The sequence below is a fragment of the Periophthalmus magnuspinnatus genome, chromosome 3 (assembly GCF_009829125.3).
Source record: "Periophthalmus magnuspinnatus isolate fPerMag1 chromosome 3, fPerMag1.2.pri, whole genome shotgun sequence".
In the NCBI taxonomy this organism is placed as follows: domain Eukaryota; kingdom Metazoa; phylum Chordata; class Actinopteri; order Gobiiformes; family Gobiidae; genus Periophthalmus; species Periophthalmus magnuspinnatus.
The window spans coordinates 17,388,798-17,402,572 of record NC_047128.1 but is presented as its reverse complement, the minus strand read 5'-3'; the positions used below and the strand labels follow the sequence as shown (position 1 = coordinate 17,402,572).

The window sequence follows — 13,775 nt, the reverse complement described above, 5'->3', positions numbered from 1 at the left end:
ATAACACTTAGTTAAAGGTTCAAATAAGTCCGTTTAGCAGTATATGTGACCTTTAAAACAAAAACAAGCCGGCTTCCGTATGGGTTTCTGGGAAGATTAAGCCCCTTAAGCCTCTCTGGTAGGCATCGGAATTAAACAGAAAATAATGGGCGGCATATTTTTGCACCAAAGTGAACGTTCTTGCACCCGGCAACATGGCGTGCTGAGATGAAAACATTGGGAAAACACAATAGGGACACAACAGCTATTTTAAAGCCTATTGTAATATCAAGAGGCTAAAATGCTAACATGAAAGCTGTTTGGCTAGTTTGTTAGCCTGCCGGGTTTACTGCGAGGGCATTGGTGGCTGGGGCCGTGTTAATAAGCTATTGTGTCCGAGCTAAGATAACAGCTTCACTCTGAATGCTAGCTAAAAGACATGTTTAGCTCAAAGGCACAAGGGCGCTCAGTGCACGCCTCCATAACAACAGAGCGTGCGATATTGTTCTATTGAAGTTCAAATATGGGCGGAGGATACATTTGTCAAGTGCTGCTGCCTGTTAAATTACAGGTGAGAGGGAATCAACGTGACAGGCTGTGAGCGATAAGTTGTCATTTTCACACAATGGAGTGGTGATGCAGAAAGTTCATGGCCTTTGTGGTAGCTCAAAGCACGCAGAGTCTAGAATGAGCAAAAGTGTCATATTTGCAGCTAAAAATCAAATCTGGAGTAGGCCAATTTCATTCGCAATCTTAAGTAATGGTGTTTGAAGTGTGTTCCTTTCTATGCAGAATAGGTAAAGGTGCTGTACCTGATTTTAACTTAGCAATGTGAAATACAGAAATAGTTCATTTTAAATTTGCAGTGGTCTGAAGTTATTCCTCACTTACCTTATGCATTCTGAAAGATCTGCTAATTAGTCACCGCATTGAGTTTATAAGTGCTTTTCACCAGGCCAGAGAAGAACCTGCTGTGACAGTAAATGTGAAGAGTAACTAGCACGCACATCCTGATTCAATAACAAAACACTCTATATTATTTTGATCTCAAGACCTGTGTTTACAATATATATTTACTGGGACAAGACTGGGTCAGGCTTGTCATTTGGGTCTTAAAATGTTCATATTAACCCACTTTACATGATCCTGGTATTTTTATTTCACTTTTGTATCCATAACGCAAGATATGAACATTAATAACAGACAAATCAGGCATCTTCTTTCCTCGAAGTCGCTCCCGTCATTGTTAGCAACAGGTTTAATTGACAACGCTGCTACACTCCCGCTCCCTGCCAACCTTCAACAGCCTTGCTCTGGATTGGCTCTTTGGTTGCCATGATGCTCGCGGTCGGAATTCCTAATATGGAACTTATCTCCAAATTCGCCCTTATAACTACTCTAGCCTCGATGAGCTTCGTTTGACTGGAGCCGAACGCTATGGGTGGCAACACACTCATCAATTCTTTACACAGGCCCTGCAACATAGTATAAATCATTTTATAATATTACTTCCTGGTTGGACATAGACAGTAGACGTGACATACCTAAAGGTAATTTCATGCCTATGCATCACCTGCCGTATTCAACTTTTTCCCAGCTTTCTCAAACTGCACTTCATTTATATGCAAAACAATTCAATATTTACCACAGGTACTATCCCCCAAAGTAGAAACATAAAACTTTACGCTTTTAAAAAGCCATGCTGCCAATTTCTCCTTTCCAAAATGCTTCTTTATCGACTGTTGCCAGGAGAGTGCATCAGACACCACCAAACTCATGCATTCTGATAGAAATTGACCAACAAATGTACACATATTCCATAAATAAATACTACGTCAGCTATAAAACAAGAACTGTGAATAAAAATGTGCCAAAAGTATTATTAAAACGCAGAATACAGTTGCCATATTTAACACATGCAGAGACCAAACCACACCTATTTGAACTTAAGGTTATCAGCTTAAACAAACAGGAAAAAGGTGTAGAATTTGACGTCATTAGTGGCTTTAAATATCTCTATGGAAACTTGTATCTATGTCAGCAGGAAAATGGAAAAAACCTATCTGTGCTTGCATTTGAACTGAATTGTAACTCTAAGCTAACCAAAGTCAAAGCTCCTTGTAAAAACCCTCAGGAACAGTCGCACTCTTAAACTTTAGCGAGCTCGGAGAATTCCACAGAGTTGGGGCACATACGGGTGAGGATCAGAGCACGGCTGGTTTAAAGCGACGGAAGAGTAAGAGGAAGAATAGAGCAGGGAGGAGGATTACAGCGTAGAGGTGCCTTTACAAGACAGACTATTTTTGCACACTGCTCTAACAAGGAAAGAATAAGATGGTCTTAAACTTGTAGAACTGTTATGATAGATGATGTCAAAATGTTTTAGATTTAGTCCTGGTTCATTTTTCGTTTAGTTCTGGTTTAGTCCTGGTGTATCCTCTAAGTCCTCTGGTTTGATCAGTTTTTTGCTCACCTGGTGACTCTTTAGACCTTTTGGTTGGAACTTTGGATACTTTGGTTTCGATCTCTGGTTGAGTTCTGTTGAATTTGTTCTGGTTGAGTCCTGCCTTAGTCCTGGCTTAGTCCTAGTTTAGTCCTAGTTTAGTCCTAGTTTAGTCCTGGCTTAGTCCTGGCTTAGTCCTGGCTTAGTCCTGGCTTAGTCCTGGCTTAGTCCTGGCTTAGTCCTGGCTTAGTCCTGGCTTAGTCCTGGCTTAGTCCTGGCTTAGTCCTGGCTTAGTCCTGGCTTAGTCCTGGCTTAGTCCTGGCTTAGTCCTGGCTTAGTCCTGGCTTAGTCCTGGCTTAGTCCTGGTTTAGTCCTGGTTTAGTCCTGGTTTAGTCCCAGTTAAGGGCTCATTTAGTCCTGGCTTAGTCCTGGCTTAGTCCTGGTTTAGTCCTGGTTTAGTCCTGGTTTAGTCCTGGTTTAGTCCTGGTTTAGTCCTGGTTTAGTCCAGGTTTAGTCCCAGTTAAGGGCTCATTTAGTCCTGGCTTAGTCCTGGCTTAGTCCTGGCTTAGTCCTGGCTTAGTCCTGGCTTAGTCCTGGCTTAGTCCTGGCTTAGTCCTGGCTTAGTCCTGGCTTAGTCCTGGCTTAGTCCTGGCTTAGTCCTGGCTTAGTCCTGGCTTAGTCCTGGCTTAGTCCTGGCTTAGTCCTGGCTTAGTCCTGGCTTAGTCCTGGCTTAGTCCTGGCTTAGTCCTGGCTTAGTCCTGGCTTAGTCCTGGCTTAGTCCTGGCTTAGTCCTGGCTTAGTCCTGGCTTAGTCCTGGCTTAGTCCTGCCTTAGTCCTGCCTTAGTCCCAGTTAAGGGCTCATTTAGGCCTGGCTTAATCCCCCTTGGACAGTTCTATGCAGATTTTGTCATTGTTTAGAACAAATTTACATCCTCGGCTGAGTCCTAATCGAACCTTGGTTGAGTCCTGATTTAGTCCTGGTTTAGTCCCAGTTAAGGCTTGGTTTAGTCCTCCTTAGACAGTTCTATACGGACTTTGCCATGGATTAGAACTGGTTTATATCCTTGGTTGAGTCCTGGTTTAGAACTCAGATTATAGATTGGACATGTTTAGCTCTGGTATTTTCATTTTATACATAGTTAATAATAAGAGCCTTTTCGTTTGCAGATACCGCGATGGTCATCAGAGTTAGAAATGTTTCAGCAGTGTTCATCATATTTGATCTAAAACGCTGCAATAAAGTACAAGGTTAAAAATGAGAGAAAATGATAATCACCCATGAGCAGATATAACACGCACTGCACAGAATGTGATAAACTGTACTGCAGACCCACTCTCGTTCCTGCACTTTAACATGAAATGAGCAGTGGGTTACTCATCCAGCCATGACCCAGAGGACCATTAGACCAGCCCTCTGTATGCTTATGTGCTCATGGGGCCAGGTACAGCTCACGCTCGCTAACAGATCATATGAGGAGTAGGAGGAGGAGGAGGAGAGCATGTGTCTAATTACACCTGAGCCGAGCCTGTGTAAAGGGCACAGTGACGCTACAGACACCTCCACACTGCACCTATAGACTCTAAGCATGAGATGTATGTAATGTATAGGATCAATTATAACAACTGCTGACTATTGGTGTATTTGTCGTCTGGTCTGTGACAATAACAGGTTTAAATGTGATACATGGAAACATAAAAATATCCCGGTAAATGAAACGATTCTTTACCATTTAGGGATGCGTTTATGGGATACTGATATCGGATACTGACACATATACTGAGACATTTTTAATCACATGGTCGCATTTTTATATAGTGTTTCAAGGCTCTCAATGCACTTTACGTCGAGGAACCAGCTACTCGTGCAGATACACATTCATACACCAGTGTACGCAGACACCGGGGCCGAGGGGGGTTAAGTGTCTTGCTCAAGGACACGACAACATCTGTGGGAGCTAGAATCACACCGCCAACCTGTGGGTAAATAGATCTACCAATTATGTTTATGTCGAGAGCAGGATTCAACCCGGCGACCTTTCGGACTTTACCAACGGAGCTACTGCAACGGCTTCTAAATATTGACATCCTTGTTTTTATCCTGTTTTTTATTCTGTACTCTTCCATTTTAATGTTCATTTTATGGTAATTACTTGTTTGTATTGTGATTTTAACGCCTTTCTTATTCTGTAAAACACTTTGAATTACTTTGTGTACGAATTGTGCTATACAAATAAACTTGCTTTGCCTTGCTACACATATAAATTGATGTAATAAGTCTACTTACTGGTCGTAGTTGGTCCGGAAAGTCTTATATTGTTTGAACTTTTTTTTTTTATGCAAAGCTGTTCTGTAGTTACTTGAGAGATAAAGAACAGCTACACAACACATTTGGATCCATTTTGTCTTATTTTATTTTTGCTTAAAGGAAATAGTCTCTGCACTGGTATCTATTGATATTGGGAATTGGCAGATACTTAAAGCTATTGCCGGGTTTCAGATGATATCACAACATTCTATAGGCCAACATTAATTAATACAGATGGGCAGGTAAAATTAATATTGTTAATGCAAAATTATGTTGCAATACTGTGAGTCAGCAATTGAAAATACCAGGTTCAGCATCTGTGCTTTTGCATTTTGGATTTTTATGGCAAAGTACAATATTATCAATAGCAAAAATGGTCTCTTGCCCCCATCTGGGAGTATGACATTTTTGCATTGTAGAATCTGAAAACTACTAGTAGTATCGAAATTGGTATCGGGGCTGAAAAAGCAGGATCAGTGCATCCCTAGTACCACCGACACAATTAACCTAAAGCAGTCCATTTTTTCGTTTCGTTTTGTCTTGGCCACATTAGTTTTGCTTTTTTTTTGAATAATTTTTCTTGTCAAATCCAGCACATCAGATGAAACAGTTTACATGACATTTCAATAATCTGTTATCTCCAGAAATCAGATAATGATCAGATTTTCAATGAGCATGCAAATATAGCACTAACACACCTGATCCAAGTGAATGTGAAGGTTTGTGCAGGTTTTGTCGCAGAATTCACACTACAGGAAATATGAGATAGTTTTCGATAGAGAATGGTTGCCGGTTTGACTGCAGCTGTGACTAGTCCATTTTGTTTTGTGTTCTTTGGCGAGACACCTACGTTGCCAATGGCTATGTGTACATTTTTGGATTTAGGATTTTAAGTGTTATCAGATTATGATGTAGATAGATATATTTCTTTATATGTGATAATGTAATGGCCTGTAAACAGTTATATGTGATGTGAGTAAACCGATTTCTTTCTGATTATAAGTTTTGACAAAGAAAACTATGTAAAAGTTGCTCAGTTGGTTGAGTGTCCGTCCACTGATCTGAAGCATCGCGGTTCGAATCTCGCTCTCGACATAAACATCACAGGTTGGCGGTGCGATTCCAGCTCCCACAGATGAATGCTGTTGTTGGGCAAGACACTTAACCCACCTCACCCTCAGTGTCTGTGTACACTGGTGCATGAATGTGAGTGTGTGAATGGGTGAGTGGTTCCTTGATGTAAAGTGCTTTGAGCGCCTTGAAGGTGGAAAAGTGCTGTATAAAAATGTCACCAATAAAGATTGAAAGAGCCATTTTAAAATTCATTGTACTGTGTCTTCCACGGTTACACAGTTGCTCTAAAATACTTATATTTTTAGGTAAAAGTAACTGACACATGTCACCAGGTTTCTTTTGTGCATATAAACTAGGGCTGTAGGGCTTCAGTGGTTTAGTTGATTAAACAGTCGATGGACGATAGTCAACGAAACTCTGTATTAGTCAATTAATCATTTTATTTATATTATTCATTATTTAGTGGGATTATTTCATGAGTTAGCTGAAGATTTTGTATTTTTTGTATTTAAAAAGGCAGATTAAACTCATGATTCTGTCTTTATAATAAATGCAATGTTTCCTAGTACTTTTTTCTGGATAAATAGTTGTCTTTGCATCAAGGTGGAGTGCAGTTTAGGTCAGCTACATAAAGATACCTAATAGTTTTGAGAGCATTTGCCTAACGTCTTTAGTCCAACAAGAATTTCTTTACTCGACTACAGCCCTAATGTAAACACACGCCAACAATCAGATTTAATTATTTAGTTATGATTATTATAGTTTTTTACTGGCCCTGTAAATATACCCAATGCGTATGACTTTACATGCATGTTAGTGTGACCTCATGATTACTACTGTACCCTACAGCACCTGTGGCTTCAGAAATACCTACCATCACCTGACCGAAGAACGTAAACTGCATGCAATTGTAAAAAGACAACACAGCGTAAGACTAAATAACGCAATGCTACCCAATTAACATGATTAATTAGACGATAACAGACAATTAACTTGACCCAGCCTCACCCCTGCAGCCTCCATCACAGCTCCGTCTAGCACAGTTCCAGAGCATAAAGCACAGTATTTAGGAAAGGCTACGCTCGTAAACGTTGCATTTCCTGGTTACAGCAGAAACAATGGCTCCTGGGTAGTTTACACAGAGGTGGAGAGTGGAAAATGGCCTCTGCTGTCTGTATAGATCCAGCATTTATTGACTCCATTCTCTTTACAAGCATTACCTCCACTACGGGTGCGGACTGACCTTTACGCAGCCACTTGTTACCGGAGTAAAATCAATGCTGCAATAGTGTTTGGTTATTAATCTGCCACAATCAAACACAATTAGGCCGTGTTGTTTTATTGTATTGCAAAAATGATAAAGCTGGGGGGGGGGGGGTGTTGATGGGAGCGGTGTAGCGGGTTAGGTGAGAGGAAGCGGAGGATTCATTTATCTGTGTGGGGTGACGGTTGGGGTTGGCCTGGGTTATAGGTTTTGTAGCTGACTTTGATTTAATTCAGATAAAAGCCATTCACATGATGCAGAAAAAATAGACTGCAGAATATCACGCATTTTAGAAGGTATTTATTTGAACCCCCTTGGACACAACCACCAGAGGCGCCATTACGTGTCCGATAATACACACTGCCGGTTGGTGAAAACAACTGTGAGTTAAGTGAATATTGAGTACTGGGTTAAAAACTGCGTCCTACTTCTTTTGATCTCTGTAACCATGGAAGTTAAACTGTAATGCGCTTGATAACACTTTAGAAGAGGCTTGAATAGAGAAATGTGCTGTCGCGAAGTTACTGCCGTATATTATTAAATACTAATCATAGCTTATCATTATCGAAGTACCCGTCTTTAACATTTTAGGTTTGATGATATAGCAAAAGAGAAATAAAATCTGTTAACTGGACAAAATGTTGTAGGAGTGAAGACGTTTCGCTGCTCATCCAAGCCGCTTCTTGAGTTCTGGTCAGATTGCTGGTGGACACTGACTTATATCTATCGGAAGGGAGGAGCTAACTACACTGAAACTCAAAATTGTTTACAGTTTCTGTTTGTAGGCTAGGTCTATTGTGTTACCCTGAGCATGCACTGTGCCTGAGTCCTACTAAGCACAGTCATTCAAGCCCCTAATGAGTGGTTTCACACCTCTGAGCGTCCTGGCTAGCTATGTTGTTTTCTTCTTTCATGTTTAGTGACATGTTCAGTTAAACATGTAAGTTTCAGTTAACCTTACGGTGCATCGGCAGATACTTAGGGTCTGTATCAAAGTATCGCATTAGTACCAGACCTGAAAAAGCTGGATAATAATAATATTGTTCCACTGAGGCTCCCAATCCGCGGCATCAGCCTTTCCGACCACTACCAACTCTCACGCATACATCACATTCATACTAGGCAATGTGGGAAGTGAAGTGAAGTGTCTTGCCTAAGGATACCACAACAGTTTTGCTGCTGATCCCTGCGCACTGTGGCATGAGATCAGGCTTTGACAAGGTTTGGCCAGATCAGTGCATCCCTTCTCCAAACTCAACATCCTTCAAATCTACTCACTACTCAAGACCTACACATGAACTAAGCGATGCTGTTACACTAAAACTACCTTTTGAGCTCCATTGCCACATTGTTTTGCATGTTCAATTAAGGGCTCAATGTGCAAAGCTCAACCCTGACAATAATGACTGTGTGCACTGTATTCACACTGGCATTTCATTTGTTTGGACAGACTAAGATTCTGTTTCATGCTAAATACTTAATGACATAACCTGCTCTTATGCATCACAGACTTTCTCACGGCTCTACAGTCTAAAGTGCTTGTTGATGGTGTTTTGCTGCTCAAATGCTTCCCTAAAATAAGGCGTACTCTCCCGGCACCTCTCAGCCTCCTTAGCCTCCTCAGTGTATGGCACGGAAGAAACAGCTGTTACTTGTAAAAGGTGATAATTAATATTCCATAAAAACATTCTCTGGAGCTCAGTGTGGAGTAGCATGTTCACAGCTCTATCGGCAGACTTGCTGTGCTAGCATCAGGCTATGTTTAGATATGACAAATGTTAATCTGTTACTAAAATCAACAGGAATTAGTATTACATCTTTAATTTGAGAAACGACTGTCACGCGTCTCTGGCTTCCTGGGCATATTGCATAGTCCATTCATATTAAAGGTTGTATGTAGACTGATTCATGCATGTTTGGGTAATCTTTATTCTCCTGTATGCTATATAAATACTATAATAACTTACATTTCCATACTAAGACCAGACATCTTACTTTTACAACTTATCCCTCTTTAAAGTCCAGAGAAGTACAGACCAGGTCATGTGATCATGCTCATATTTCACATCTGTTTCAGCTGCAGACACTGGGCTATGCAGACGTTACTGATACTGCACACTATATATTACTGTGCACTTTACGCAACAGTGTGTAATACATCTGCAAATGTATAAACACACAGCTTCTGAAGGTGCAAGGTTCTCTGCTCGCTGCTCAGACTGGAGTTACCCAGTGGTGTGATGACAAAACTAGAATTTTGTGATTTCGATACAAAGGAACAGGCCTGATACCAAATTGTACTTAAATAAGAGCAATATCACTTAAAAATAACATTACTCAAATAGAAGAACAAAGTAAAAAGTATTTCGGAAACTACTACTCAAGTAAGAGTCTGGACATAACTTGTGTTTTATAATTTGAACTTAATGTAACTTTACGGACAAGACTTTAAATAATGCACAAAATCTGCTTTTTTAAAAGGACAGACACAAAAACGAGACAAACTAATTTATATCTGAAGGGGAAGAGCAAGAAACACAAATGTTCAAATAATTTCATACTGTCAACATAAAACTTTTGGCAGTTTTACACTTATTCACAGTGAGAACAGTAACCACAACTCAAGTAAGAGTACTGTTACTTCAATAAAAATATTACTCAAGTAGGAGTAAAAGTAGGCTACTAGAGTAATCTGAAGAGTAACATTTATTTAAAAAATTACTCAAGTACTCAAGTAAATGTACCCGTAACTGAGTACTACCCACCTCTGCTCCACAATGATAATTCAAAACAATACACCATTGCTTCGTAAACTGTGGTGACAAGACACTTAATGTGCCCCCTACATTTTATAGAAGACAAAGACATAATGAATTTCACTATTGGACGTTCCATTCATTTATATGTATCCAAATAATGAGCGGTAGCCCGTGAGGTGTGATAAGGAGACTACAGCCGTCCTGATGACAGAATAATAATTTGTGTCTCAAAGTATTAGGATTTCTCTCAAAATATTATAATTTTCTTTAGAATGACCAACATCATTTCTTAGTCAGCCGATGTAAAAACGTGTACATTGTGAGCAGATATTAGGGTTGTCAAAAGTATTGAAAATCAGATACTAATTGATGCTAAAAGTTGTATAGAAACTAGATACACATTTGAGCAGTTATAGATATTAAAAAAGTCACATTCAAAGCACAAAAATGAACCTTTACTGAATCGCTTTAGAATGATCTTGAGCTGTATCAGAACAAGTATAAGACACATAGACCACAGAGTATACGGCCATGGACCTACCTGTACGACTGAGGGGTTACACAGATATAAGGCCACAGGGTAATATCAAAGAAAGTACTAAGCTTCAATGCTGAAAATCACATTCACAGGGTTTTTCATTGTTGTGGTATCTGAATCAGTGTTGAATATAAAGTCTATTCCTTAGTATCGAAATAGAGTTTGACATTTTAGTATTGAGCCAACACTAGTAGACTTTGCTGTGTTGCCTTATTAGACTTACCTTGCACAGTGAGCTGAGCCTGGGCCTGTATAGAGGCGTTCCCGCTCTCTGCTGTACAGGTGTAGACTCCTGCATCCTCCTCCGTCAGGTTAGAGATCTGCAGAACTCCTCCCGCCAGCACCTCCACACGACCATCACTGCAACACACACATCAGGCATATGTAATCACATCAAGTACCTTTCTGGACAATTAAGGATACTTTTAAGTTGGACTAAGCACCTAAACTCCGCCCCCACAACCACATTTCACATAGAGCTGCTAAATTGGGCAGTACCTTGAGGACTAAAGAAGAGAGTGAAGGGGAAGGAGGGGCGGAGTCTGGAAGTGTAAATGCAAATGTTATTAATCAGAAATGCCTGGCTCCACTTACCAATTCTTGATCTAAACAGAAGCCAACAAGTACAATTAGAGCTTAGAAACACCAAGTCAATACTACATCATTGTGTCACTGGGCAAGACACTGCATCCACCTTCCCTTTGAGTAAATTTGGAATGAGATTGTGCGATATGGAGTAGTCGGAAAACAGCCGGTCTATTCTTAGTTATAACATGGTAGAAAGATCCAAATAGTTGATTCTGCCTAATAACTCCTCTTTAAAGTATATACGTTCAAAATATTAAAATTGAAAAATGTGACATATCCAAATAATGTAATTTTGGTGCGTCTGCATTGCATACACAAACCAAAAATCCTACATTTACCGTGAACCCATACACGTTAATGTACAACCAATCTCTCAATAATTTCTGAAGGTCGCTGCTCCCTCTTAATTCCCTCCCATTTGCTGAAAGATCATTCTAATTACCACGTGCCAATAACATTTTAGCAGAGCGCGTACAGTTTTCACCCACTGCCCTCTACCTGACCCGCTGTACTGACCTCCGGGTGCCCTCTCCGCCTCTCGCAGTCGACAAGCAGGATAAATAATACATGTAAAGAGCAGAGTGGTGCCCGCTGAAGAGAAGGCACAGACGGGGCAAGTTTACAAAGACTAACAGAGCGCAGAGGAACAAAAGTGAGTAACAGTGGTGTCTGGTACATGTGTAAGGCTGAATTTGATAGTGCAGTTTAAGCAGTGAGGTGGGTTACGTAGACCTGCCATGGTAACACATTTTGAAGCACGATATATCGCTACAGAGAAATATTGTGATAAATGATAATATTGAAACTACTTTACGTCACTAATTAAGACTTAAATAATGCAAGATACTCCCAGTAAATTATTTTTAAATAGACTGTTTCATTTAAAGACATGAGCTGCTGAATAAACCAATAATTAGTCATAAAAGGGGCTTATTCACCCCTCCACAGTGTAGATCTTATCATAGTACAACAAAAATACCCCAAATCTCTCCACTTTTACGAAGAAAAAGTACTCATGATAAATATTGAGACCTAAATTGTATTGTTCCACCTCTTATATAGTCAACGATAAGTGTATATAGTCATTATCGTGACAGGTCTAGAGTTACACAATTGTTTATATCAGTTTGTAATTATAAAGGAGGGGTGGGTGGTACTGACAAAAATAATATCTGTGTATTTTTGGGTTATCCCGATTAATAAAACTGATATTATTGGAATATATATCCAAAAAGTGTTCAAATGTGTCTTGAAAAAGTCATTTGATTAATTGCAACTAATATGTTATCATAATAATCGCAATCTACAAAAGTGCCAAAATATCACCTTACACACCCTCCTCTGATAAATATGAAAATAAACTTGCAGTATTCAAACAGCTCTACCTTTCACCAAAAATAAAATACTCGTCTAATATCTCTGAAAGAATATTGCGATATTTTTCATTTTACAATACATCTCCCACACCTCTACTATGGAGATTGATGCCCACGACTGGAAACACCTACTGCTGTCATATCTTTGGGAAACAGCCGAAGTTAAATCTGTCAACTGGACAAATCGTTGTAGGAGTGAAGACGTTTCGCTGCTCATCCAAGCCGCTTTTTCAGTTCTGGGCAAGACACTTCACCTGCTTTGTATTTTGAGAATATCCCAATAATAATTAAAAAAACAAACTGTATTATTGCAATATATCTGAATAGTGCTCAAATGTGTCTTTAAATGGGAGCTGGAAAAGTCAATTGGTTAAACAAATCTTAAACTAATTTTGGATTGTAAAATTAACCAGAGAAGAGCCAAAATATCACCTTACATCCCGTGAACACTGCAAGTTTATTTTCAGTTCATTTATGGAAACAGAAAAATATATACTCAGCTGTCTAATTTTGCATATATTCAAAAGAACTAACGGGATATTATCAACGATATATCTCCCACCTCTACTACGGAGGTTGATGCCCACTACTGGAAACGCCTACTGCTGTCATAATCCTTGCACGTACTTTGCTACCTGCGCTTACTTGATATAAAATCCTTTCATTATGTACAATGTGTAGAATGATTAAAATAAAAAATCTTGTGTAGATCAGAGGCATTGCTATACTGCTTATGTAAAAAATACAACTTGGATCTGCCTTTGAGATCTAAAACACTGCATTAAATAATAGTACTACCTGAAATAATGTTTTGTGCTCAGCCTTTGTAAGGAAAACACATCTATTGGCGCAGCAGTGACATTAATGCAAACACTGAAAATGAGAGGAATCCAGAAATCATATACACTGGTTATACTGAGTTTCAAAATGAGGTCATCCACTGTTGAGCTCGTCCAATGGAAACCGTACTTCTGCTTAAAGACTAAACACATCTGAAATATTTATGACCAAAAACTATTAAGACCTGCTGCAAAAATATACCCATTTATTAACCCTCCTCCATTTGGAAACAGTTTACTCTTCGTATAGGCACACAGAGGGAGGCCCGGGTCTGGCTGGAGTCCAGGCACTGGGGTAGGAACAGTCCCGTGGAAACTACAGTGATGACCTCCAAAACTGGTGTCATGCTGGGACTAGATTTGACTAAGCAGATTTTTATTTATGTCTTGGATTTATATGTGAAAAATCGTATTAAAATTGCAAACAGCGTCTTGAATTTTTTACACGCTATGCCAAAAATAAGATGAAAACTAATACTATACTATATACTATATGTCAATTTTAGTGGGTGTACTTTTTACATGTATTTATAGGGCTGTACTTTACACGAAGGCGCATTTATCAAATCACAAAGGCTGCAGATATTTTGATAATAGAATGATGTCTGCA

The 13,775-nt window shown here is 39.5% G+C and overlaps 1 protein-coding gene across 9 annotated transcripts in view; it reads right to left on the bottom strand.

Moving 5' to 3' along the window:
• Nucleotides 1-13,775, bottom strand: part of neo1a (neogenin 1a) — a 312,642-nt gene that overhangs the window by 110,593 nt on the left and 188,274 nt on the right. For all 9 annotated transcript variants that reach the window (XR_008649252.1, XM_055232509.1, XM_055232511.1 and 6 more), the window contains exon 5: nucleotides 10,586-10,722. Coding sequence is in view for 8 of the 9 variants with exons in the window: in XM_055232509.1 (XP_055088484.1) it covers nucleotides 10,586-10,722 (137 nt within the window). In the remaining variant the exon portion in view is untranslated. The remainder of the gene's footprint in view (nucleotides 1-10,585; nucleotides 10,723-13,775) is intronic.